Source organism: Myxocyprinus asiaticus, chromosome 28, assembly GCF_019703515.2.
Source record: "Myxocyprinus asiaticus isolate MX2 ecotype Aquarium Trade chromosome 28, UBuf_Myxa_2, whole genome shotgun sequence".
Lineage (NCBI taxonomy): Eukaryota > Metazoa > Chordata > Actinopteri > Cypriniformes > Catostomidae > Myxocyprinus > Myxocyprinus asiaticus.
In genome coordinates this window covers 24,457,767-24,483,746 of record NC_059371.1, presented here as the reverse complement: position 1 = coordinate 24,483,746, position 25,980 = coordinate 24,457,767, and the positions used below count along the sequence as shown (strand labels likewise).

Below are 25,980 nucleotides of genomic sequence, written 5' to 3'. Positions count from 1 at the left end.
TAGCTTGTATAGAGACCAATCCATATGACAGCTGTAGCTATGGTAACAGGATGATAAAAACTCAAATAGACAGTTTGTCATAATTCTTTCTCCAAGTATGCATTGTTTTTCAACAATTGTAATATTTGGGAATGGATCATTAAGAGTAGGAAGTGCAAGACAAGAGGAAACTAGGAAGGCGTGTGAGAAAAGAAAGGAGTGGAGAGTTTGCACAGACTTATTTAAGTGTTCTGATTTGTCCGATTTTCCATTACATTGATAATAACATGAGACAGTCGTATCAGATGCTATCATTTCCTGTAATCTTTAGTCATTCTTTTTTTTTTTTTTTTTTTTTTTTATTGCAGTTCACTAAATACAAGGAGAGTCCCTCTGGAATCATCTAGGCGTCTCATTTAAGGGGCTCGACTGTAACAGTATTTCCATCCCTGATTGGAATAGAACTAGAACCCTTTGTGTTTGCAAATCAGATTTTTAACCATTAGATCATCACTACTAACCAGTTTCACTCACATGCAGCTCCTTGTGCATAGACATGGGATCATAAACAGCATAAGTAAATAAACTGACTTTTTTCTGCTCAAACAATGGATACAGTGTAATAGTTTCAACAGCTTTCCCCACGAATATAATGTGATACTTTCAGACAGAAGTATAGCATTACACTCTACTGCTGCTTTCACTTTCAAGTAACTTCATGGGAAAGAGATTGTTTTGAAACTTTAGATTCTACTCACATTTGTCACACTGCTAGGACATCAGGCCAATCATGTTGCATACCTACATTTTTGAAAAATAATTTTTACTTAGCTCGTTGTATGCATCGCTGCACTTTCCTGGTGAACTGAACACTAGAGGCACTACAATAATTACTTTTATTCACTTTCCCAAAATCACAAGCAAAACAGCTGATTATCAGTTCATAAACAATTAATTTTCACTCTGTTCCTCACGCAATGCTTTCTTACGACATCAATATTTCTACTATAATGCATGACTTGTAAGGCGATACATTTTAAAGTACATTTACATTTGCAAGCTTGCTCAAGTGCGATCAAATTGTTCAGTAGTAGCTCAACTGATAAAGCATTGCACTTGCAATGCCAAGGCCTGGGGTATGAGTCTTAAAGAGCACATGAGTCAACGTGAGCCAAAAGTGCATAGAAGCACTGCAAAATTATGAATTTGCTTCAGCTATTGCACTTTTTCCCTTTCACATAAGACATTATTGGTTAGGTCAACACACTCTCACAGAGAAATCGTATGGATTCGTATGAGTTGGCTAAATCACATGAACTCGTTCGAGTTGGGTTTTATGAATACGCTTTTTTAAACAGCCAGTCAGGTGACTCTCCCTCGTCTTCTGGCAAACAAAGCATACTCTTTACGCTTCAGAACATCCTTACAGACTCAACTCTATGGTTAATTTTATATATGGGGTTAGGGCATAAAAAAAAGGATGTGCACAACATCTGACATGTGGAACTTTCACTTACTTCCATAATACACATACGGGTATTTGCACGTCTAGAATTCATACGAATTCAAATGAACAAACTCGTACGAATGAACTCGTATGATTTTATGCGATTTAGCCAACCTGTACGAATTCGTACAACTTCTCATGAGATCGTGATGGTTTGGTTTAGGTTCAAGGTTTAAGGTAGGGAGGTTGATAAAGAATAAACCTTAAAAACTTCATCCTTTTTCTTATCATATTTGCTTTTTAAGACACAATAAGTAAGGTTTAGGTGTAAGGTTTAGGGTAAGGAGGTAGGTTTTGTTCATTTAAATCTCGAGAGATCATTAACCTCAAAAACCTCATCTGTTTGGCAGAATATTTAACTCGCTTTTAGTGCCACACAGTGGACATTTCACCTCGGAACTGATGTGGTATATGTGTAATGAACCATGTAATAGCAATGTGCAAAAATGTCTCCACAGTCCTTAATTGTGTGCATCCATTTGCCTGATAATACTGTAACATACATATTCAAGAGCCAATTGATTGAGGCCCTATGTCCCTACATTACTGCAAATGAAATGATTAGTGACATTTCACTATTCAAGATTTATTCCATGTTTAGTTATTCAGCCAAATGTTTGAAATTGCTGGCAAAGTATTCCCTATACTGAACATTGGATTGGAGACAGTGGCCCTCCTCTTGCGTTTATGGCTTTAAAAGCCTTTTAAGTTTGGGTTTACAGCAGATCTGGCTTGCTCAGAGGAATTGAACACATTAATGAGGTGATAAAAATATGGTTTCATTCTGCCTCTAAATGTTGATCCAAGGCCAGTCTCCCACGTACACCATAATCCCACTGTCCAATAGATTCCACCAAATCTAAAATAAAGTACTGGAATTTGTTTTTACATTTCTCTGTTGGGTGGTTATATCTTTTAGCATTGACTATGTGCTTACTGTGAAGGTGGTGGCAACAGCCTGTAGGAGACATGTGTTTTGAAAGAAAATGTAAATAAAAGATCTGTTTTTATGAGGACAAATGTGTTGACAATGTAGCCATGTTCCCTGCATGATATGAGTGCAGTACATATTTCGTAAAGATAGTAACTTGGAAACCACTAAAAACAATACTTTTCCCAATCTAAAGAGAGACAATTTATTACCTGTACATAAAGGAAGAATAAAAGAAAGAAAGTGCTTTACTCTCAGTGTGAATTGTCACTGCGATTCAACTTAGTACAAAAAATATAGGTATAACAGTGCATGGCCTTGGAAAAGACATTGAACATGAAAACAAATCAAAGAAGATATAAAAATAAAATAAAAGTAAAAAAAAATGTCAGAAATAAAGTTTGATGCAAGAACAGTTGACTTAATTTTTCAGTTAGTGATGAATGGACCAATTTTTGATTAACTGCACATTTCACAGCAGTTCAGTGCTGTTCAGTGCTGTTTTAAGACATCCACTGAGTAATATACTTCTTGAAGAAACACATCATGAATGTATGTTTGAGTGGTTTTCTATTATATAAAACATTTTTAATAAAGACCGCATACACCTTACAGCATAAAGTGAAATGCGTTCAATTGGCTAATTTTTTAAAATATTTTTCTTTCAAATTCATTGATTTATAATAATGGGGGAACTAAGCATTCATGTTTCCTGCAGAGTGTGAACATTTTACAAGCCTTTGAAACCATTTACATTTTTTCTAGATTTTGATCTGAAGTCACACTGGTTTTTATTGCATAAACTTCCGTAACTTGAAGGACATGAAGAGCATGGTTTTCCTGACTTATATGGAGCCTCTCCTACCCAGTTACCTCTAGAAGAGAAGTAGCAATATGAGGGGATTTGATTACTTTCATTATGCTTATGCATTATGCTTAAAAATTATTTTGATAGTGAATTATTCTTACTTGATAGAATAGTTGCAAACCAATAAGGTGGCTTGTTTCCATATGCTCCCAAACACATATATGTTTGAACACCTGTTGATAGCACACCCAATCTTATTGCTGCTGGCCCACACCATCTGAAACACAGCCATTACTAATATTAATATCCTAATTATCACTAAGTTATCATTTAAATATGATGTATGTTGCAGTGATACAAAGAGACAAAAAAGAAGAATACAATTGCCTTTTTTTTCTCAGATAGGTCCACTGACAAAGGGGTTTGTAAAATGCTTATTGATTTTGGAGACAAACCTGAGTATAGTGTGAACAGACAGATCCACTGCATCTATTGGGGAAGGAGAAAGAGTGTCTTTCATCGTACCAGGATCTTACCAGGTCAGTGATTGATATGTATCTGCAAGAGGAAAGACACTGTACCATTAACTGTCTTCCACATTATATCAAAATGGTAATTACGAGCATAATCAGGGTCAGAGAACACTCAAATAGATACGATGCAGAATTGACAGATGCGATATGAGATATTTATTCAAAGTATATGGAAAGATTTCCAGCCTAGGCTAATGTGAGTGTGTGTTCCTTGGCAGGTGCCAAAAAGTACCATGGCGTACTGTGTTTTTTGGACATGTGCCATGGTAGTACCATGATATTATTTGTAGTACCTTGAAGTATCATATAAATACCATGACATATAATAATCATTCAATACTATGGTTTTACCACAATACCATCATTTTACCATGTATCTTGAAAGTAATTTTTTTGTAATGTACCTTCCAGAGATGATGGACAAGTTCTGTCCTGTGTGCCGCATAATATGAGGTGGTCCATGATCCCACATGCACTGTGAAGCCCAAGACTCTGCAGATTTAGCCAGTCTCTCATCCCACACCTCATAAAAAATAGAGAGAGAATAGATTATAGAGAGACATAATTAAGTTAAATTTAGAGTCAGCTACAGATTGCCCAGGTTTATCTTTAATAATTTGGTATGCAACGTATATACACAAAACCAAATTATTTTTCAACATAAATAATAATAATAATAATAATAATAATAATTAGACAAATAATAATAATAATAATAATACAATAATTACAACTACCATAAAAGTAATAACGATTATAATAATAATAATAACAATAATTATTTTTAATTAAACAAATAATAATAATATTGAGGATAATGATGATGATGATGATAATGTTTTATTATTATTATAAATAATTGTAATAATAATAAGTAAACAAATAATAAGAATGACAACAATGATAATAATGATAATAGTAGTAATTCATATTAATATGAATAAAAGTTATTTATAATAACCTTAATGTTAACAATAATGTATATTAACGATAATTATAAAATAACAAAAATAATAACAATTTGCTCAACATAGAAAAACAACCGATAATAATAATAATAATAAATTATAATTTACAAAATATTTTAAATACTAATTAATTATTAAAGCAAAAAATAAAATAAAAAATAAAATGTTTTTTTTAAAAAAGCCTACCATGTATTCCATATTGGCTGCAGGTGGGAAGACCTGTGAGCGCACGCGGTTGTGATAATCCAGTAAAGCCGTCATATCTATGCTGGAGAAATGGCGTTTCCGTCGGGTTCGAGGTGCGCTGATGTCGCTTCTGTTCTTGTTTACGTTCAGCGCAGCCTCAATGGAAACTTCATTGAGGTGAAGTAGCTCTGTTGAACTGGTTACCGCTAGTGTTGTTGTCGTGTTCGGCATTGACCACAAGATGGCAGCAAAGAACAAATAAGCCCAGGCCAAATTCATCATTCAGCTTTCTACCTGGATGGCTACAGGTGCTGTACTTGTAAAAAAAGAATTCGGTGTAAACAGTATATATCTCACTGTATTAGCCAGTAAAATAATACTAAACCTCAGGAAAAGAACGGTCTCTGCTGACTACAGCTTAATGCTGCAATTAGCAGTTTAATCATGCAATTTCCGAACTCTGAAATTGAAACAGATCTCAAGCTGTAACCAAAGCAATGCATGATGATATGACTGGATATAGTAGCAAACTAATATACATGCCACTTTAAACTATAGCAACAAATAAACATTTCAACATAATGCCATCACTGGCAGATATGCTTTGTCAAAAGGGTACAAATAATTAATTTTAAAAAATGCATTTGTTTTGCCCCAAAAATCACATAGTATAAATACTAAATTATTGTTTTTGACAACACAGTTGCAACATTCATACCATCACTAACCAAAATATCTAATTATTCTTCTTAAAATTACATAGCTGACAGCACATTGTAGAGTTAAATTGCAAAAAAAAAAAAAAAAAGGAAAGAAAGAAAGAAAAAAAGATTATTCTTTTCAACCTTAAACGTATAAAACAATGAAAAAAAGTAACTAACAGTCATACAATAATTTATACAGGTTAACTAACAGTCCACATAATCAACTCACTAGTCTTTGAAGATATCATTCATATGACTCTCAGTTTTGGAAGAAGAAATGTATCAGCAAAGACTGTCAAATAAACTCATACAATTATTTTTAACATCATGTGAAGACACATATTCAAGAGAACATTATGGTATATACTTATGAATGTGTAGTCCTGCAGTCTGAAGAGAGCGGGGGTCTTCAGCTGGAGTGGTCTTCACAGCACATACCTTGAGGAGTGATTGCAGCACTTTAGCACAGCCTGGAGAAGAGCAGCTGAAAAGATCTCCACTTAAACTCTGGCCTTTGCAAACAATTTCTTTGACATGTGTGACAGGGAACTTTAACTGGGCCAACTCTCTGAGGCCATCTGACGTAAAAGAAAATCCCTTGTTTCTTATTCCACCCCCACAGGGATATTCCCTAGGTTCAGGAAACAATTTAATGGAAGATTCTGCTTTTTGCTTTTTCAGCACATTCTCATGAAAGCTCCAAACAGCCATGCTCTCCAAGAAATCCATTAACCTTTGTGATTTTCATGTGTTCTTTGCAGCAGTCTAAGCCAGCTGGTCTCCATTAAACCAGTTTAAAACCTTCAACACAGACCAGCTGAACCAGCTTGGCCAGACTGGGACACCAGTTGGCCAATTAAGTTGGCTGACCATCTTTACACCAGCTTGGGTAGGCTTGGAGAGTAGTTACTCCAGCTTAAACTAGCTAAGACCACTAAACCACCTTAGGCTGCATGATTTAAGCCAGGTTTTTTTTTTAGCAGGGTGGTGTTTTAAGCAGCGTATGATCACTTGAGAAGTCGGCATGTTGATTCCAATACTTCTGGTACCCTAGGATCGGCCACATTATGCCTACTCACTGACAAGCGCCATCTCATATCAGACATGTTTGCATCGGCTCCAGCATATTTACCTTCCCTTGTGGCGTGACCAAAGGCATGTTGCATCAGCAAAGTGGGAGACCTGGGTTTGGATCTTGCATTGAAACCAGAAAGTGATCGCGTTTGCATAATCAGTGACAAGCGTAATTCATAGCTTGCATTTTTTTTCCCTCAATTTTTATTCCAGTGATGGTTAGGTTTAGGTTTGGGGTTTGGGTTGGGAGGTACAGTTTATAAAATAAGCATTTCCATTAACTGTCTTACAGTCTGTACAGCTCTCTTCACAACTCGCTTTTGGTGCCCCTCCGTGGACATTTCACATGGAAAATGGAGCTCACATGTGCCCATACACCCAACAACACTTACAGCTTTGGCCACAAGGGGCAGTGTTTTGCATTTCGGTAAGCACAGAAAGAAACCGATTTCAGCTAAAGAAATGTCAATATACTGTTTCCGATTTCACTGTGAGATCAGTCTGTTTTTTATTTCATATGGTATTTAGCATTCTTTGAACAGAAGCATATACTCACATATATTGAATAAACAAAATGTCATACAGTATTTGCACAGTAAATCTGAATGAAAATGAAATCATATCAGATATTTATATATCAGTTTATGGATTATGAATGTCATTTATTAGTAGTCAGGCTGTAGGCTACTCATATTCAAGCTTGTGCATTGTTAATGGCAAATGCATTTAGAACGCAAATACATGAAGTGACATTAAATGGTATGTCCTAATCAAAACCTATAACTTTTTACAAATTCTTGGTGCTTGTCCATAAAGCCTGCTATTAATTGTTCTTTGAAATCATCCAGGTTTGAACCATGGTTTTATTGGTCATTTGGGAACTTTTGTGAGTTTTAGCTGGCATGGGCCTTAATCTTCCTTACAGAATTCAATATTATTCAATAAAACAATTGTATTATTATTGCAAGCATATTGTAAAAGGGATTTTCTATTAATCAAAGGCCAAATTATAAAGTCATAGACAAGTCAGCATATTGTCTCAGCTGTGTAGGATTCCAGGGAGGATGTGTAATATTTCCAGTCTCTGGGCAGTCGGCAGTGCCAATGTACACGGCACAACTTTGACTGCCACAATTTCACTGAACAGGGTCATCGAGAGCATTGAGTTACAAATTCAGTACTATGGGTCAGTTATGTTTAATCACTGCCTTAGCAAAAGCAGATGTCAATAAAGTAATTGAGTTACTATAAAAATAATTAAATCAAGAACTGATTCAGAAATTTCCCCCATTAAGAACCACACAACTGTTATAGGTCATTTTCTCATTTATAAAGGAAAACAAAACATTTACACACAATAAATATTTGAATGCTTTATGTTTATTTCACTCTTTGTTTAGTTTATCATAGTTTTAAACTTGTATCAATTCGTATTTCTATAATCAATTTTCATAGTTTAATATTAAAAGTCTGTCTCTGCCACAAGGCTAAAACAATAAAATCTAGTATCAAGAGTACGAAAAGTACAAAAAAATAAAAAATAAAACAAAAATAAAAAGGATTGGTAAAAAGCTTTAATAAGACCTTCATATTTATACTTTACCCACTCCATATAGTTATAATTTCATGAAAATGAAAATGCTTTAGACTTCCTAATGATTACATTTTTGCTGGCAATCTATGCCACACACTCTATGTCACACATCTAATGTAAGTATTGAATAGTCCAGTATTATAATAATTTAGTGAAAATAATCGTATATGTATATATTGTAATATTTATAATGCAAAATTGTGCAATAACGTAATTTTAAAATATAAAAAAGGAATGAAGCCTTGAAAATGAATAACTTTGCTTTGCTATGTAACATGTAACATTCAGGCTTACAGTCCTCAAAGAAACTTTTAAAGTTAGCAGTAATCCTCAAACTGCCATGGACGGCAGGGTTAAAAGGCCCCTTATTGTTCAACTTGAGGCCTATTTGGAAGACTCTCTTTTGACTTACTGTAGCTTGCAAAAAAAGCAGCAACTTGTTCTCAGACAAACATATGATGTCATTCTGTACATGACATTGCAGCCCTTAGTGTTGCAGTTTTGTCTTTGAAAACAAAATGCACATATTTTTCAAAAATTTTGTTATTTCACAGACATGACACAGTTGCAACATTATCCCCAGGGCAGATGTTTGACAGCTTTATGTGCTAATATGGTGAATGCAGAATTCCAAGCTACAATAAGCCCTTGTGGAGTGTAACATTTAAAAATAGCTACAGGCATGTCTCTGTCAATTCTGTCACACACTTAATAGTGCTGTCATCACACATCAAAGGAGGTCATACATGTTACGCTGAAAAATAAAATGGATCATTCAGTTCAATATGTGAAGCAATCCTTGGACAATCTAGCAGGTATACTGTAACTGCTTGTAGGCAGGGATGGGCAGTATTTCAGATACATGTATTTGAAATACGTATTTGAAATACAAAATACTATTTTTTTACTTTGTATTTTAAAGTCTTTGAAAAAAATTAAATGTAATTTGTATTTAAATACATTTAAATTTGGTATTTGTGTATTTTCAAAATACATAAAATACTTTGTGCCAGTCAAAATTTTGGTTAGGCTGCTGATTTCCTGTATCAACTAGTTCAGGCATACCCCACAGCCCAAACTTACATGCACACGAGCTGCAGCTGTCAGAGTGAAGGGCTCCGTCTAGCATTGGGTGAGCTAATTTTCTGCATTCCTGCAAGGAAATATGGGGCATCTCTATGCCCTACTCCCTCCGAAGGGCTGAGCCCTTGAAGTGGGAACTCTGGAGGGAGCAGGGCACTTGCATCTCATGTATGGCTGTTTGGAACACCTTTGATGAAGGGAGTAATGAAAGACATACCTCACTTCCACTTTATCTTTGCTTTTCTACCAACAGGAATCTCTTTGCTGTTAATTTGTTGTTGCAAATAAATATACTTTTTGTAATTGTTTTTTTTTTTTTTTAAACATTGAACTTTGTGTCTTATTTTTTTATTATTATTTTTTTATTATTATTATTATTTGGCATGCCCAATTCCCAATGTGCTCTAAGACCTCGTGGTAGCGTAGTGACTCACCTCAATCCGGGTGGTGGAGGACGAATCTCAGTTCAATCCGCGCATCTTATCATGTGGCTTATTGACCGCGTTACCGCGGAGACATAGTGCATGTGGAGGCTTCACGCTATTCTCCACAGCATCCACGCACAACTCACCACGCGCCCCACCGAGAGCGAACCACATTATAGCGACCATGAGAAGGTTACCCCCATGTGACTCTACCCTCCCTTGCAACCAGGCCAATTTGGTTGCTCAGGAGACCTGGCTGGAGTCACTCAGCACGCCCTGTATTCGAACTTGCAACTCCAGGGGTGGTAGGAACTTTGTGTCTTATTTAAAATTGCTTACTGTTGCTGTTTTAATAATAATAATAATAATAATAGTAATAATAGTAATATATCTGTACTACATAAATGTATATAAAATACATGAATGAACATTTCCAGCCAAAGGTTATTTGGTACACGAGAGGTCTTAATATATTAATAATAATCCTCAGGGTTTAGACTAGCCTACAGGAAAACTGGACCCTGATTTTGGAGTATCTCTCTGCTTATGGCTGTCTACTATCTTACATATGAGGACGAATGTAAACTGTGGAGGAGGAGACGTATCTGTTATAAAAGGGCTATAGTGCTTGCCCAAGTATTTGGACATATAATATGTTCTGATCGACAACCTTGCTTTAAAATATATTGCAAGGGCATGCCACCAAGGATCACATAATCATAAGTGGTAAAATTACTTCCTCGAAGTGACCATCGCATGTACCCTTCGCTAACGGCCTTGTGGAAGGGCCATGAAGGGTGAGTCGTTAATTGACTGCCATATATAACAAATTAATATTATTGAAATAAATTACAGAAGTTGAAATCATTTTACAAAATCATTGCTTTTCATCATCTTTTATGTCAACAGGCCCCTTCCAACGTCCCAACTCGGACACTTTCATCTAGAATTCCGAGTTTCCCACTCGTTAATACGACTTCAAGGGGTCACTTATGTGCTCGGAACTCAAAATTACGATATTTCAGACTCCACTTGAAGGCCACGTGTTGAAAATTTCCACACGAGTTTCTCAGTTGGAATTCCTACTTGAAATGGCGTTCCATTGCACGTTCCAAATCTGACTTTTCGAGTTGAATGGAACACAGCATAAGATAAGGTGAGGATGTGATGGTCAATTCTACTTGTTGCAAAAAACATAATAATTTCTGGCAACTGTTATTTAATTTCCATTAAATATTAAGGTAGCTAGCCACGGTACTTCTCGCCAGCCGATGCAATGCTTTTCAACAGTGAGGAAATCCAAACTAGTCAGCAGCTAGCTTGAGCTAGTCTATCCTTAGTGAGTTCACTAGCTATCATTAGCTAGATCACAAGCTAGCAAGCTAAAATGGAACATCACTCAGATTTGCCTTCAGTTAACACAAAGGAATAAAAGAGCACTGGCAAAGGGAAAATAGCATTAGCACTAGCACTGGACATTAGCGCTAGCTAGCTATTCGGTTGTTGGTGTTAGCAACTGATTGTGTATTTACTAGCTAGTCAAGTGTGTGAAGCATTACTCCTTGTTAGATAGCAAGAAAGGTACCCACTGTTTTACACGTGATTTATTTAAGTAATATGAGGCTGCAGTGTAACCTGGACAGAAATCAGTTTAGAAATTGCTGCTATTTGGCTTTTTGAACTACATAAGTTTGTAATCATGTACCTGTTTATATATAATTGTCTTTAATTGACTGAAGAGGTAGGTGAAATGAAAACAAAAGTGTCTAAGCAGTTGTACATCAAAATGTTCTTTGCACTCAGAATAGGTCAAGACAGATTTCAGCCTAATAGTTATACTTCATTGAATGGCCAATTTTACATGTATTTTGTGTATTTTCAAGATACAATATACTGTTATTTATTTTGATTAAAAAAAAAAATCCTCACAGTATTTGGTATTTTATTTTTGATACATGTAAACTGAGGTATTTTGTATTTTTATTTTAAATACATTTTCATGTATTTGTGCCCATCACTGCTTGTAGGTTTGTATGGTTATTATAAAGGTTTATAATATCCAATTAATGTTCTTTTTTTATTAATCAATGTTCAATAATATCTAATACATAATATATATCTATCTACAGTTGTGCTCAAAAGTTTGCATACCCTGGCAGAAATTGTGAAATTTTGGCATTGATTTTGAAAATATGACTGATCATGCATGTCTTTTATTTAAGGATAGTGATCATATGAAGACATTTATTATCACATAGTTGTTTGGCTCCTTTTTAAATCATAATGATAACAGAAATCACCCAAATGGCCCTGATCAATAGTTTATATACCCTTGAATGTTTGGCCTTGTTACAGACACACAAGGTGACACACACAGGTTTAAATGGCAATTAAAGGTTAATTTCCCACACCTGTGGCTTTTAAAATTGCAACTAGTGTCTGTGTATAAATAGTCAATGAGTTTGTTAGCTCTCACGTGGATGCATTGAGCAGGCTAGATACTGAGCCATGGGGAGCAGAAAAGAACTGTCAAAAGACCTGCGTAACAAGGTAATGGAACTTTATAAAGATGGAAAAGGATATAAAAAGATATCCAAAGCCTTGAAAATGCCAGTCAGTCCTGTTCAATCACTTATTAAGAAGTGGAAAATTCGGGGATCTATTGATACCAAGCCAAGGTCAGGTAGACCAAGAAAGATTTCAGCCACAACTGCCAGAAGAATTTTTCGGGATACAAAGAAAAAACCACAGGTATCCTCAGGAGAAATACAGGCTGCTCTGGAAAAAGATGGTGTGGTTGTTTCAAGGAGCACAATACGATGATACTTGAACAAAAATAAGCTGCATGGTCGAGTTGCCAGAAAGAAGCCTTTACTACACCAATGCCACAAAAAAGCCCGGTTACAATATGCCTGACAACACCTTGACATGCCTCACAGCTTCTGGCACACTGTAATTTGGAGTGACGAGACTAAAATAGAGCTTTATGGTCACAACCATAAGCGCTATGTTTGGAGAGGGGTCAACAAGGCCTATAGTGAAAAGAATACCATCCCCACTGTGCAGCATGGTGGTGGCTCACTGATGTTTGGGGGGGGGGGGGGTGAGTTCTAAAGGCACGGGGAATCTTGTGAAAATTGATGGCAAGATGAATGCAGCATGTTATCAGAAAATACTGGCAGACAATTTGCATTCTTCTGCACGGAAGCTGCGCATGGGACACTCTTGGACTTTCCAGCACGACAATGACCCTAAGCACAAGGCCAAGTTGACCCTCCAGTGGTTACAGCAGAAAAAGGTGAAGGTTCTGGAGTGGCCATCACAGTTTCCTGACCTTAATATCATCGAGCCGCTTTGGGGAGATCTCAAAGTGCGGTTCATGCAAGACGACCAAAGACTTTGCATGACCTGGAGGCATTTTGCCAAGACGAATGGGCAGCTATACCACCTGCAAGAAACTGGGGCCTCATAGACAACTATTACAAAAGACTGCACACTGTCATTGATGCTAAAGGGGGCAATACACAGTATTAAGAACTAAGGGTATGCAGACTTTTGAACAGGGGTCATTTCATTTTTTCTTTGTTGCCATGTTTTGTTTTATGATTGTGCCATTCTGTTATAACCTACAGTTGAATATGAATCCCATAAGAAATAAAAGAAATGTGTTTTGCCTGTTTACTCATGTTTTCTTTAAAAATGGTACATATATTACCAATTCTCCAAGGGTATGCAAACTTTTGAGCACAACTGTATATGCCTGTCTGTCTGTCTCATGATGGTTAACTTGGCAACACCTCATGCTTCTCATTTGCATTGTGGGATGAAGAGAGAGAAAGTGAGACTTAAAATGGTGCACATTATCCCCTCTGCAGCAAAGAAAAGGGCAGTTGGGTGTTTCTGCGCATGAAGCACGTCATTTAGCATGAATGCTCCATTTCTTATGTCAGCAGTCAGTCCAAACTTTGTTTTAGCAGCCAGAAAACAAATTTGCCAAGTGATGTAGCTGTTCAATGTGATGGATAGTTTGGAGGGGAACAGAGACAAAGGGCCTGTTCTAACCACCAGTTACTGGAAAGAAAGGAATCACCATAGCAGTTAAAATATTTTCTCATCATTATATCTCACTTATTCACTCATTAATTTAGCACATACATTTTCTACATTGAAATATTCTAAGACCTGACAGTAAGACAGCAAATCATGTCTATATATACTTGTATATTTTATTCTAAGTGTTTTATCAATCATAGCAGAAACATTTTGTAAAACTCCTGAGAACACAATTAACATCATGAATAAGATGGAAATGTAAGGATTTCTAAATTAATATAAAAGAGCAAATAATTCAAATTGAACTGAACAAATGAAATTACATATCAATATGCACATGTCTTCAGTTCTAGAATTTTTGCAACTTGACTATATACACTATTTCAATCTCCTTTGTGGGATCTGAAAAGCTCGATTTTGTGAAGCACTCGTGAAGTCAAAAGGTAACATTTCAGATTTACTGTCAGGAATGCCCTGAAGAAAAACAAGCAAAGCCATAATTCTTTGAGGCCTCCTTCTGTGTGGGTCAAAATGGGTCAAGTTCGGGAGAAAAACTCCAGACAATCAGGTTAGGAACAATCCAACTTCCTCTTCCAATATGACATCATCTTGTCTGAGTCTAGACACTTGCATGCAAATGCGTTCTATGATAATGTGGTGTATAAAGGTTTTTTTTTTTATCACCTTTTCTTCCCAATTTTGGAATGCCCAATTCCCACTACTTCCTAGGTCCTCATGGTGGTGCGGTTTCTCACCTCAAAAAGGGTGGCGGAGGACAAGTCTCAGTTGCCTCTGCTTCTGAGACAGTCAATCCATGCATCTTAGCACATGGCTCGCTGTGCATGACACTGCAGAGACTCCCAGCACGTGGAGGCTCATGCTACTCTCCGTGATCCATGCACAACTTACCACACTCCCCATTGAGAGCGAGAACCACTTAATCGCGACCACGAGGAGGTTACCCCATGTGACTCTACCCTCCCTAGCAACTGGACCAATTTGGTTGCTTAGGAGACCTGGCTGGAGTCACTCAGGACAACCTGGATTCAAACTTGCAACTCCAGGGGTGGTAGTCAGCGTCAATACTCGCTGAGCTACCCAGGCCCCGTATAGAGGGTTTTTAATCACTTGTGAACGAGCAGAAGATGGGTCACATAAACAAGCAGGGAGAGAATGTTTTGGCTGCACAGTAATCATCTGACTCCGCAAGTCAATTTAAATCACAAAAAAAGATTATTATGTGGGCTAAACATATTTTTGCACACACTCATCAGCATATAATTATTGTTCTAATTTGGAATTACACATTGGGAACATTCCCAAATGCAAATCAGAGGCCTTCAGCATACTCTCTTAATCTTTCAGATTTATAGAGTATGATCATTTTTTGCAGTAATAACAATGTACTATCTGAAGAATTTGGTGCACCTCTGAAAACTTGGACATCTAACATTTCAGGTGTGCAAAGCCATTCAGCTAACAGATGTCCTTAAGAACCAGTTGATCAAAAACATGTTTTTTTTTATTTTTTTTTATTTTTTTTATTAGTTTTATTTTTACTATTAGTTATTTGATATCGCTTTTCTTAAATTCACTGCAAATTTCATAGAAACTTAAACTATCTAAAAACAGGATTTTCCTGTGCTGTGTCCAAACAGTGTCCAAACTGGATTTAGTGAGATTAAAATAACCGTCCAAATGCATTTTCACTACTTCCAATTGCAATTGTTCCAGAGTTTTTCAGGTAATTTTTAAAATCCATGGCAATCACTTTTAAAACACACTTTTAACATCCTGTCAGACTGCACTGTCTGGCACAATATGTGGAAGTAGAATGGAGAGACAACATCGCCAACTGGCACACATGCTTGGAACCTCAAACACTGAATAAATATAATGCCAATATACAGTGCAACGAGGGCAAGCCTGTGGAACTTTCCAAGTCACTCAAAATTCTAATTCAAATCGATCTATAGATTTTCAGGTTGGACTATAAACTGGATTCATCAGACTCTAAAGCAGGCTTTCAACATGGTGGCCTCAGTAAACTCCAAGCTGGCCACTAGTGATGGGTCGTTCATGAACGATTCGTTCATTTTGAACGAATATTTTATTTGACTCAGAAGAACGAGTAGTCTCAGAGAGTGATTCGTTCATTTTGTATTGGCCGTGCATGCGCATTGCACAACCTTCGTTCATTTGTTACATGAAAACCGCATAGGTGCTGTACAGGGAACAGAAATTATTAGTTCACCTGTCATGACTCAAGAGGTAAACTAATCATTTCTGTTTCCTGTGTGTGTGCATAGTATATACGGCTCGCGTGACAAAAGAACGAACGACTCGGACAAGAAGATTCAATCCAGAGGTGAATTAATCTTTCTGTTTCTCATAATTTGTACTTGGTTGCATTATCATTTTTTTGCTTATTTGGACTATAATCAAAGTTTGCGTAAGCAGACATGTTGGGGGGGTTTGGCTATTGAAAATTTACCGCAGATACCGCGCACTTCTTGGGGTATGCTGTGAGTCCCACCCGCCGCAGCGACCTCAGAATCACCCTCAGGTGCTGCATGTGCCGCTGCCATTCATTACTGTAAATGATGATGTCATCAGTAAATAGGCAGCGGCGTAAGCCGAACGCGTTCTGAGGATTCGGTCCATGAGGCGCTGAAACGTAACTGGGGCCCCAAACAAACCGTACAGAAGCATCACAAATTGGTGTAATCCAAATGGTGTGGAGAAGGCCATTTTTTCTCAGGATACTGGTGTCAAGGGGATCTGCCAATAACCCTTTGTCAAATCCAGCGTCAAATAAAATCGAGCGGTGCCCAACCAATCGAGCAACTCATCAATATGAGGCATTGGGTAGGCGTCAAATTTAGTTGACTTTTCTATAATCCACACAGAACCGAACAAACCCATCGCTTTTAGGAACCAGAACAACCAGGCTGGACCAATCTCTGTGGGATTCCTCTATTACCCCCATATTGAACATTGCATCTAATTCTTCCTGAACTATTTTTTTTTTTTTTTTGTGTTTGGGCAGTCGGTAGGGATGGCTACGTACCACTACCCCCGGCTCAGTCTCAATGTGATTCTGGATGAGGTTTGTATGACCTGGCAGAGGGGAAAACACATCTGCAAATTCCTGTTGCATATTGGCAACCTCTGTGACTTGATACGGTGAGAGGTGGTCTCCACAAGTGACCGGGGTGATATGATTGGGTTTTGTGTTCACCTCCGGCCCGAGCTCCACCTTCTCCGGAACTACCGTAGCCAATGTCACAGGGACCGCCTCCCTCCATAATTTCAGGAGGTTGTGGTGGTATATTTGACGTGCGCCCCCTCTATCGGTTCGCTTCACCTCATAATTGAGATCTCCCACTCGACGTGCGACCTCAAAGGGTCCTTGCCACTTAGCGAGTAATTTGGAGCTCGATGTGGGGAGTAATACGAGCACTTTATCTCCTGGTGCAAACTCACGTAGCCGAGTACTCCTGTTATACAGGCGGCTTTGACATTCTTGAGCTTGGAGCAAATTCTCCTGTTTTAGTTGCCCCAGAGTGTGGAGTTTTGCTCTAGGATCAAGAACATAATGAATTTAGTTTTTACTGGTTGAAGGTCCCTCTTCCCATGTTTCCCGTATGACGTCAAGCACCCTGCACGGGCGCCGCCCATATAGCAGCTCGAATGGGGAAAACCCGGTGGAGGCTTGCGGGACCTATCGCACTGCAAACAACAGGGGCTCGAGCCACTTATCCCAATTTATAGCATCTTCGTGTATGAACTTACGAATCATATTCTTCAGTGTTTTATTAAATTGCTCCACCAGGCCATCTGTCTGCGGATGGTACACACTGGTGCGAACCGATTTAATACCCAATAATTCATAGAGTTCGTGGAGTGTCTGTGACATAAATGTTGTGCCTTGATCAGTGAGGATTTCTTTCGGAATCCCCACTCGGGAGATAATTTTGAAAAGTGCCTCCGCAACACTGCGTGCTGAGATGTTGCGCAGAGGCACCGCTTCCAGATATTGCATTGCATAGTCCACCAGGACCAATACAAAGCGATGTCTGCATGCAGTCCGGTCTAATGGCCCGAAGAGGTCCATGCCAATTCTTTCGAAGGGGACCTCGATTAACGGAAGGGGGTGCAATGGCGCTCTTGGGGTGGCCGGTGGATTCACCAGCTGACATTCACGGCACGCCGCACACCACCTGCGAACATCGCCACGAATGCCCGGACAATAAAAATGGGTCATTAGTTGGCTCAGTGTTTTCCTCTCCCCTAGGTGACCCACCATCGGATTATAATAAGCTGCCTGGAACAACATTTCCCGGTGGCTCTGCGGTATTAACAACTGGGTTGTATCCTCTTTTGTTTGAACGTCCCGCATCACTCTATACAACCGCTCTTTTATTATCGCAAAATAAGGATATGAAAGTGTGTTGTTCGGTTGGAGTCACTGACCATCAATAACTTTCACTTGGTCGAGGGCGTGCTTATGGGTTTCATCTCTCGACTGCTCTAGGTGGAAATCCCTTTCGGGAAATCCCCTGAGGATGGGAGGGGCCTCCCCCCCCTCCCTCACATCACCCTGACATGGAGCTGATGAAGACGGCCCCGGCTCCGCCTCCCCTGCCACAGCATTGCACATTTCACATCTAACAGCCTTCGTGCAGGACCAGTCCGCATATATTCCCTTCAACACATTTTTGAACTCAGGCCAATTAGTCCCCAGAATTAGCAGATGGTGAGGTGAGAACTAACCGCCGCCTCCACTCTATGCTTTGTTCCCCAAAGTTTTATAACGAGGGTCACTACAGGGTAGTATCCCCATGCACACACTTCACCCTCACCCTTTTGGTTGTGCCCAAAGCCTCGTGCTGAACCAAGCATTGGTGGATAGTGGTCTGGTTACAACCCGTGTCCACCAAGGCTTGATGAGTACTCCCCTTGACACTTACGATCCTGTACGCTCCCGCCCGATCGGGGGCAGCCCATGGAGTGTGGGCAGTTCCCAGCTCCATCACAGGGCATTGATCCCGGAAGTGCCCCGGATCCCCGCAACTCCAGCTGGTTGGCCCAGGCGCTACGCCTGCACCTGTGTCAGCGGGCACATCCACCTGAGGGGGAGAGCGGTGAGGCACTGAAGTCGCCAGGGTCCTCTGTCATATGGTCCTCCACCAGTTGGACTGCTTCCTCCAGCGACGCCGGGCAATGGCACTGGACCCATTCCTCCATCCGTTTCAGTAGCAGACAGATCAGCTGCTCCAGCACCACCTGGTCGACAACTCCCTCGACGTCGCAGTCCCCCACCAGCAGCCATTTCCGGCAGGCGTCGTGGAGTCGTTGATAGAAGGCAAACGGGCGGCCAGTCCTTTCCAACTTCATTGACCAGAAGAGCTTTGTTCTGGGCTCTGGCCAACTCGCTGCAGGATGGTCTTCTTCAAGTCACTGTAAACCAGGAGACTAGCCGACGGCAGTTGTTGAGCTGCAAGTTGGGCTTCCCCGGACAACAACAGAATGAGCCGGGCCGCCCACTGAGCACGCGGCTAACCCCAGATCTTGAGAGAGGTTTGCTCAAAGAGATCGAGTAAGGCTTCTGGGTCATCTTCCGCCCCCATCTTCATGAGTGTGGGCGGGGGCATGGGGCTGCTGTTGTCTGGGGTCGCGGCCGGGGCTTTCTCATGGCTGAAGAGGCTCCGGATCACCTGCCGGTCCTCTGCTTGAGCTCTGAGGATCTCGTGGAAGCGCCGAACATGGTCCTGTCGAAGCTCAAGCAGGGCCTGTTGGTGGGAGTGATGCAAGCCGGCGAGGGACTTGAGGACTTCAGCCAATGGCGAGGACTCCATGAGGCGTACTATTTTCAATTCAGTCCCAGGTTTCGGCACCAGTGTAACAAACTTCAGGCCAGGAGGTGAAGGAGGGCACAGGGAACTGGTTTCTTCGACTCACAGGTAAGGCTTTTAATTAATAAACTCACAATAACACAACAGCTTTTCAGCTTCACAATAACTCATCAGCTTCACAACACGTCTCTTTGTCCCTGCCACTCTCTCTCTTCTTGCCACTGGCGTGGTCCCTTTTATACCACTCTCCCCAAGCTCACTGCAATTGGAAACAGGTGTTAATCATTATCTGGCTCAGGTGTATGCACCCTTACCGCTTTCTCTGTCTCCGGACGACGCTCGACCACGCCCCCGCTGCCACACAGGGTTAACTTCGAAAGCGGTGAATGGGAGTGAATGGGAGATCACAGCAAATATTATTTTCACTTACCCATTTGCTCCAAGAGCAAAAGAAAAAGTGAATTATTACATTTGAATGACTTTCCAGAAGAAGAAACAAATAGCGAGCGGTGGATTAAGACAGTCAGATGAGAAAAGATGCCAAATGTACTGTCACTCTCACAGCAGCTGTTATAGAAACCCCCTCGCAGCTGTGGTAATTCAGTTTTTAAAACTAATTCCAGGGTAATAAAATATAGAGCATAATGTTATAAATTTACACTCAATGTTTAAAAAAATGATCATATAAAAAAGTTTGCTAGATTTACGCTGCTAAATAAGACGGAAACGCGTCATCACAGTCTGTGGTCTATTGGAGAGTGAAAGCCTAGATGGATGTTCAGCACAACTCGGCAGGAGGAGGAGAAACGCGCCCAGTTCCCGGATTTCGAAATACATCTCGTCCCCTTTGCTCCTACTATGGTGAAAGGTTGGTCATGCTTATTAATTAGATCGTGTCTGCGTCATTTGTTAACCCACCTATGACGGAGGTTTGTCTATCGAATATTAATTAGGTTCCGATGACGTTGCTTAGTAGCTTGCCAATGGCGAAGTCTTTGCTTATGAATATTAAGAGACAACCCCTCACCGTAGTAGGATTCGTAAAGTCAAAGCCCTGCCTCTGTTTCCGCATTCACATACAGAACACACTGAGCAACATGGCTGCTGTAGGCAGCTTAGTGAATAATTTGGCTTGTCTTTGGAGACAGCCATGTACCCGTACTTATTTGCCGCATTTATTCTTTTGTATTTCGTTTATAGGATCGATTTTGAAAAAACTGGACGTTGTGCGAGAGAGCTATTTCAGTAACAGTAGAAACCTTTTAAATGTGTAAGTAGAAGTATGTGTCGATGCTTGTTTGCCTAACCAGAACTTATTGAAAGACTTTTTGATTTTAGTAGAAATATGTTATCAGAAAAGGCAATAATTTGTCAAATCTAAAACAGAGGCGTTTTGGTCCCCACTATCTTTAGTTAAATGCTGAGCAATATGCTTCAAAAGCAGTGCATGTTATTGACAACTTAATATGACATTGACAGCATGACATTGATATTTTGCTCAAAAGTCATTTCTTCTTTTTTGACTTCATTTTTTTACTTTCAGATATTTTGTGAAAGTTTCTTGGGGATGGACCATCGTTTTGCTTCTGCCTTTCATCTGTCTCTCCAACTCTTACAACAGAAGCCTCACATTTGTTTTAAAACGACTGACGTCATTGGTGGTGGCCACACTCATTTGGTTTACCTTTACGGAGACTTTTTTCTACATTGAAGACATTACAGGTTCATGCTATGAGTTCAACACCATGCAAGTTATCCATCGTGACATTGCCACTAAGACAGCGTGTAAGAAAGCTGGATTCATATGGGATGGCTTTGACATATCAGGACATTCTTTTATCTTGGCTTACTCTTCTCTTGTGATTGTGGAAGAAATGGTGCCCATGTTACACTTAACACATGTTTACAGAAACACTCCTCTTGATTGTCTTTATGTGGCACTCAATGTGATTGTTGCCATCTGGATATGGATGTTCGGATGTACGTCTGTGTATTTTCATCATACTATCGACAAGCTCCTGGGGACCTCAGGTGGAATATTGGGGTGGTATGTAACGTATGTTGTTTGGTACCCGAATCCCTATTCTCCAGGTCTACCTCCACAACACAGTGAGCAGAAACAACATGCTTAGTGTGAGAACTAAAAACCTGCGTAGACCATGCAATCAGTGCTACAAGTGCACTCTGAGTTAAGGCTTATTCACATAAAATTCATGAAGATTTTGCGAGACTTCCTTTACACACTACAACAAGCCTCACATATCTGCACTGTTTGTGTTTTTTGTCCCTCTGAATGGTCGCATAGAATGTTATGATGGCTGTACATGTGAGGTGGTAGGCAGCTGGTGTTCCTAAAATGACAATCTGTAATCTGAGAGAAATGTTATGAATGGCATGGCATTCTAGAGGTTACATCCATCCTCTGATCCTTATTGTTGCCTTCCAAACTTCTGTGACTTTACACAGAGGTTGAACAGTAAACCTGACAGTAAATTTAGCTTATACATTAGTAGTCTGCTGCTACTTTTTTGTAATCAACCTGCAATGTTCAATTTAGCTGCCTTTGAACGTAATATTTGGGAGATTTTTTTTTTTTTTTTATCCCCTTGACACAAACATGTAATATTTATAATTATTTATACATTTTAAATAAATGCATGTGGTGATCTGGTCTGACAAAATGTAAGGTTAGAAAATTTATTGTTTTTCATTTTTTAAGATGCAGTGTATTGTATTGCAGTGTACAGTGTATCATCTTCAAAATGTTGGCTGACACTTTATTTTAGAGCATAAAAACTCAAAATGTATGTCTGGGTCAAGTTCCCAAATTATCTTATGATCTTTCTGAAGCCAAGTAGTTCATTCAAATGTGCCATTCTTAAGTTGGTCATTCTTTATGGCATGGGTGAGTTCTAAAAGGCTGCAGTATTTACCACAGTATAACTGGCACCACCTGTTATTTTAGATCTTTTTACATTTCAATAATGTACTATTTGGAATATTAGAAGACAACCTAATAAACTGTAACGGGGGAACTGTTTATTATTGGATTGTTTTAAAGTCTTGCATGAAAGATCCTGGAAGTTTGGTTAGTTAATATAATTTCTTACAGGTTTGGGGAACAAAGCAAAGCAAATTAAATGTAAATTAATTCAATGGAGGACACATCCATCAGCCATTTCATTAATCAATTTAACATGATTTGTTTTGTCTCCACCATTGCAATAACACATTCTTACTGTAAGAAGTATTCCAAAGGAACAAAAGTCAACATGTAATTGCAATTAATTATTGTACTGTATCCATTGTAACTAAATCTGATGATAGAGCTTTGTTAGTATTAAAACACATCACAGATTAATTCTTTTTACTTGATTCTTTTAGTTTAATTTATGGTGTGGGAATGAATAAATAACTGAATTAATGATGTTTAGTTATGTCAAGTCAAATTTATTGTATAGCGCTTTTCACAGGCGTTGTTTCAAAGCAACTGTACATGAAATTATGCTATAGCAGAAAATTAATGAATATAATGCCAGTATTAGTTATTTATGTATAGAACTATTAGTGGTTAAAATTTGTAAACTAAGTAAGTGTTGTGGGTCAGTGGTTAGAGAAATTAATTTTGTATGAACTACAAGTTTTAGTGTTAAAGTCCTTAAAGTCATCCCGAATTGTCTTATGATTTTTGGCCGATGAAGGCTTTTGTTAGTGGTTCATTCATTTTCTATGTAGGTCTTTTTTTTTTTTCTTTTTTTTTTTTAAGAGGGTGTTGTCCCTCCTTTGACCAAGTGGAGGTTCGCAGACCGGCTGCAAGCTTATGGCAGGTAATTTTGGTGAACTCCATCCTGAGCCCATGCTTCAGACAGTGGCACATGAAGAATCCCATGTCTTTGAGTTTGCATTAATTCATCCTCTGTGAAGTCTGTCTTAGTAGACTGAAGTGAAGTCTGGGTGGCACATGCTGCAGTTGGTCATCATCACTCAGCGGCACAGTGGGAGTCGGACATCAGGCAGGACCGGAGATTGATCTGACAGGCTCTGGTAACCTCGGGATATAATGAAATTAGTGTAGATGCCATTCACTTTAAGGCAGGTTTAAAGAATAAGAGAAGTGTTTTTGGTTCCGACAGACCTAACTAAAGCAGCATAACTATGAATTGAGGGATAAATAAGGTGTATGCCTGGCTGATTAGGTAAGTCTTTAGTCTAGACTTAAACTGAGAGAGTGTGTCTAAGTTCTGAACACTGCTAAAAAAAGACTTATTTCATAGTTTAGGATTCAAACATGAAAATGAACTCCCTCCTTTTGTGGATATTCTTGGTATTGTTAACAGGCTGGAGTTTTGCAATCGTAGTGAGCGTGATGGATTATAGCATGATAGAAGGTCACTTAAATACTTTGAAGCTAGACCATTCAAAGCTTTGTAGGTAATTAACAGAATTTTAAAATGAATACGAAACTTAACAGGTAGCCAATGTAACACTGATTAAATGGGACTAATATGATCATATTTCTTGGTTCTAGTCAGCACTCTAGATGCTGCATTTTTAACTAACTGAAGTTTATTTATTGAACCTGCAGGACATCCAACTAGTAATGCATTACAATAATCTAGTCTTGAGGTCAGGAACGCATTAATTCGTTTTTTCAGCATCAGAAACAGATAGCATGTGTTGTAATTTAGCAATATTTCTGAGGTGGAAGAATGCAGTTCTACAAATATTGGAAATTTGTTTTTCAAAATTTAGATTGCTATCAAATATAAAACCTAAATTTTTTGCTATAGAAGTTGACGTTACAGTACATTCATCAAGAGTCAGATTATATTTTAGCCTCTTATTTTTTGAGGTTTTGTTCCAATAATTAGTACTTGGAATTGAGTAGAAGGACATTTCTAGCCATCCACTTTTTGATATCATTTATACACTGTTAATCTGGAACATTTTGAATTTTTTTCGGGTTTCAAAGAAATATAAAGTTGGGTAATGTCGGCATAACAGTGAAAACTTACAGACCACTCTCTGTAAAAATGAACATAGTTGGGAGGACACTACCTTTTCTAGTATTTTCGAAATAAATGTGAGATTTGAAATCGGTCTATAATTAGACAATTCTCCTGGATCAAGCTGGTTTCTTAATAAACAGTTTGATAACTGCCAATTTAAAGTTTCTTGGGACATGTCTTATGGATAATGAGGAGTTTATAATATTAAGAGGAGGTTCTGAGATTACAGGAAACACCTCTTTTAGGAGTTAGTCAGTATTGGGTCTAACATCCGTGTTATTGATTTTGATGTTTCGATCATTTTTGTTAGCTCTTCCTGACCTATAACAGCGAAGGATTGAAGATGCTCATAGGGAATAATTATAGTCTTCTGGAGTGCTGTGGCAGACGGATGCATAATTCCAATTTTGTTTATGATGATTTCAATTTTATCAGTAAAGAAATTCATAAAGTAATTACTACTATGCTGCATTGGAATATCTGGTTCAATCGATGTTTTAATCCTAACCAATTTAGCCACAGTACTGAATAACCATCTAGGATCGTTGTGGTTATTTTCTATGAGTTTGCTCAAATATGCGGACCTGGCAGTTTTAAGAGTCTGTCTGTAGTTAGAGACACTATCCTTCCATGCACAGCTTCCAAGGTATTCTTCCACTTATGCTCCATTTTCCGAGCTGCTCTCTTGAGAGCATGAGTGTGATCATTGTACCATGGTGCAGGATTTTTTTAACTTTCTTTAATCGAAGGGGGGTGACTAATCTAGAGTGCAAGAGAAGACTGTATCCATATTTTCTGTGACAAAATTAAGTTCTTCTGAATTTTTTGCCGTACTAAGTATTTGAGAAAATCTGGAAGATTATTAGTGACGCTATCTTTAGTAGTTGAAAGAATAGTTCTACCTGAACGATAACGTTGCATAGATTGGGTAACCTTTGCTAAGCGCAGCGTACAAGAGACGAGGTAATGATCTGAGATATCATCGCTCTGCAGCAGAATTTCTATATTATCAACATCATTTCCATATGACAAAATTAGATCTAACGTATGATTTTGGTGATGGGTTGGACCTGTCTCATTTGTCTAACCCCAAGAGAGAATATCGATTAATGCTAATCCCAGTGTATCATTTTCATTGTCTATGTGGATGTCACCGACGAGTAAAAGCTCTATCTACAGCAACCACTAGATCTGACAGAAAATCAGGAAATTATCGAAGGAATTCAGAATATGGCCCTGGTGGTCTACAGTATATACTGTTGCAAGAA

The 25,980-nt window shown here is 38.7% G+C and overlaps 3 protein-coding genes across 3 annotated transcripts in view; 1 reads left to right on the top strand and 2 right to left on the bottom strand.

Moving 5' to 3' along the window:
- Positions 1–25,980, bottom strand: part of LOC127419518 (formin-like protein 3) — a 489,255-nt gene that overhangs the window by 117,510 nt on the left and 345,765 nt on the right. The window lies entirely within an intron of this gene.
- On the bottom strand, positions 2,683–5,191 carry LOC127418507 (peptidase inhibitor R3HDML-like). The gene is made up of 5 exons (XM_051659099.1): positions 4,913–5,191; positions 4,163–4,281; positions 3,681–3,783; positions 3,387–3,502; positions 2,683–3,292 (listed from the first exon to the last, which is right to left on the bottom strand). The coding sequence occupies exons 1-5, from the start codon at positions 5,189–5,191 to the stop codon at positions 3,148–3,150; spliced, it is 762 nt and encodes a 253-aa protein (XP_051515059.1). The 3' UTR covers positions 2,683–3,147.
- On the top strand, positions 20,791–23,128 carry LOC127419525 (acyl-coenzyme A diphosphatase FITM2-like). The gene is made up of 2 exons (XM_051660990.1): positions 20,791–20,973; positions 21,247–23,128. The coding sequence occupies exons 1-2, from the start codon at positions 20,801–20,803 to the stop codon at positions 21,833–21,835; spliced, it is 762 nt and encodes a 253-aa protein (XP_051516950.1). The 5' UTR covers positions 20,791–20,800; the 3' UTR covers positions 21,836–23,128.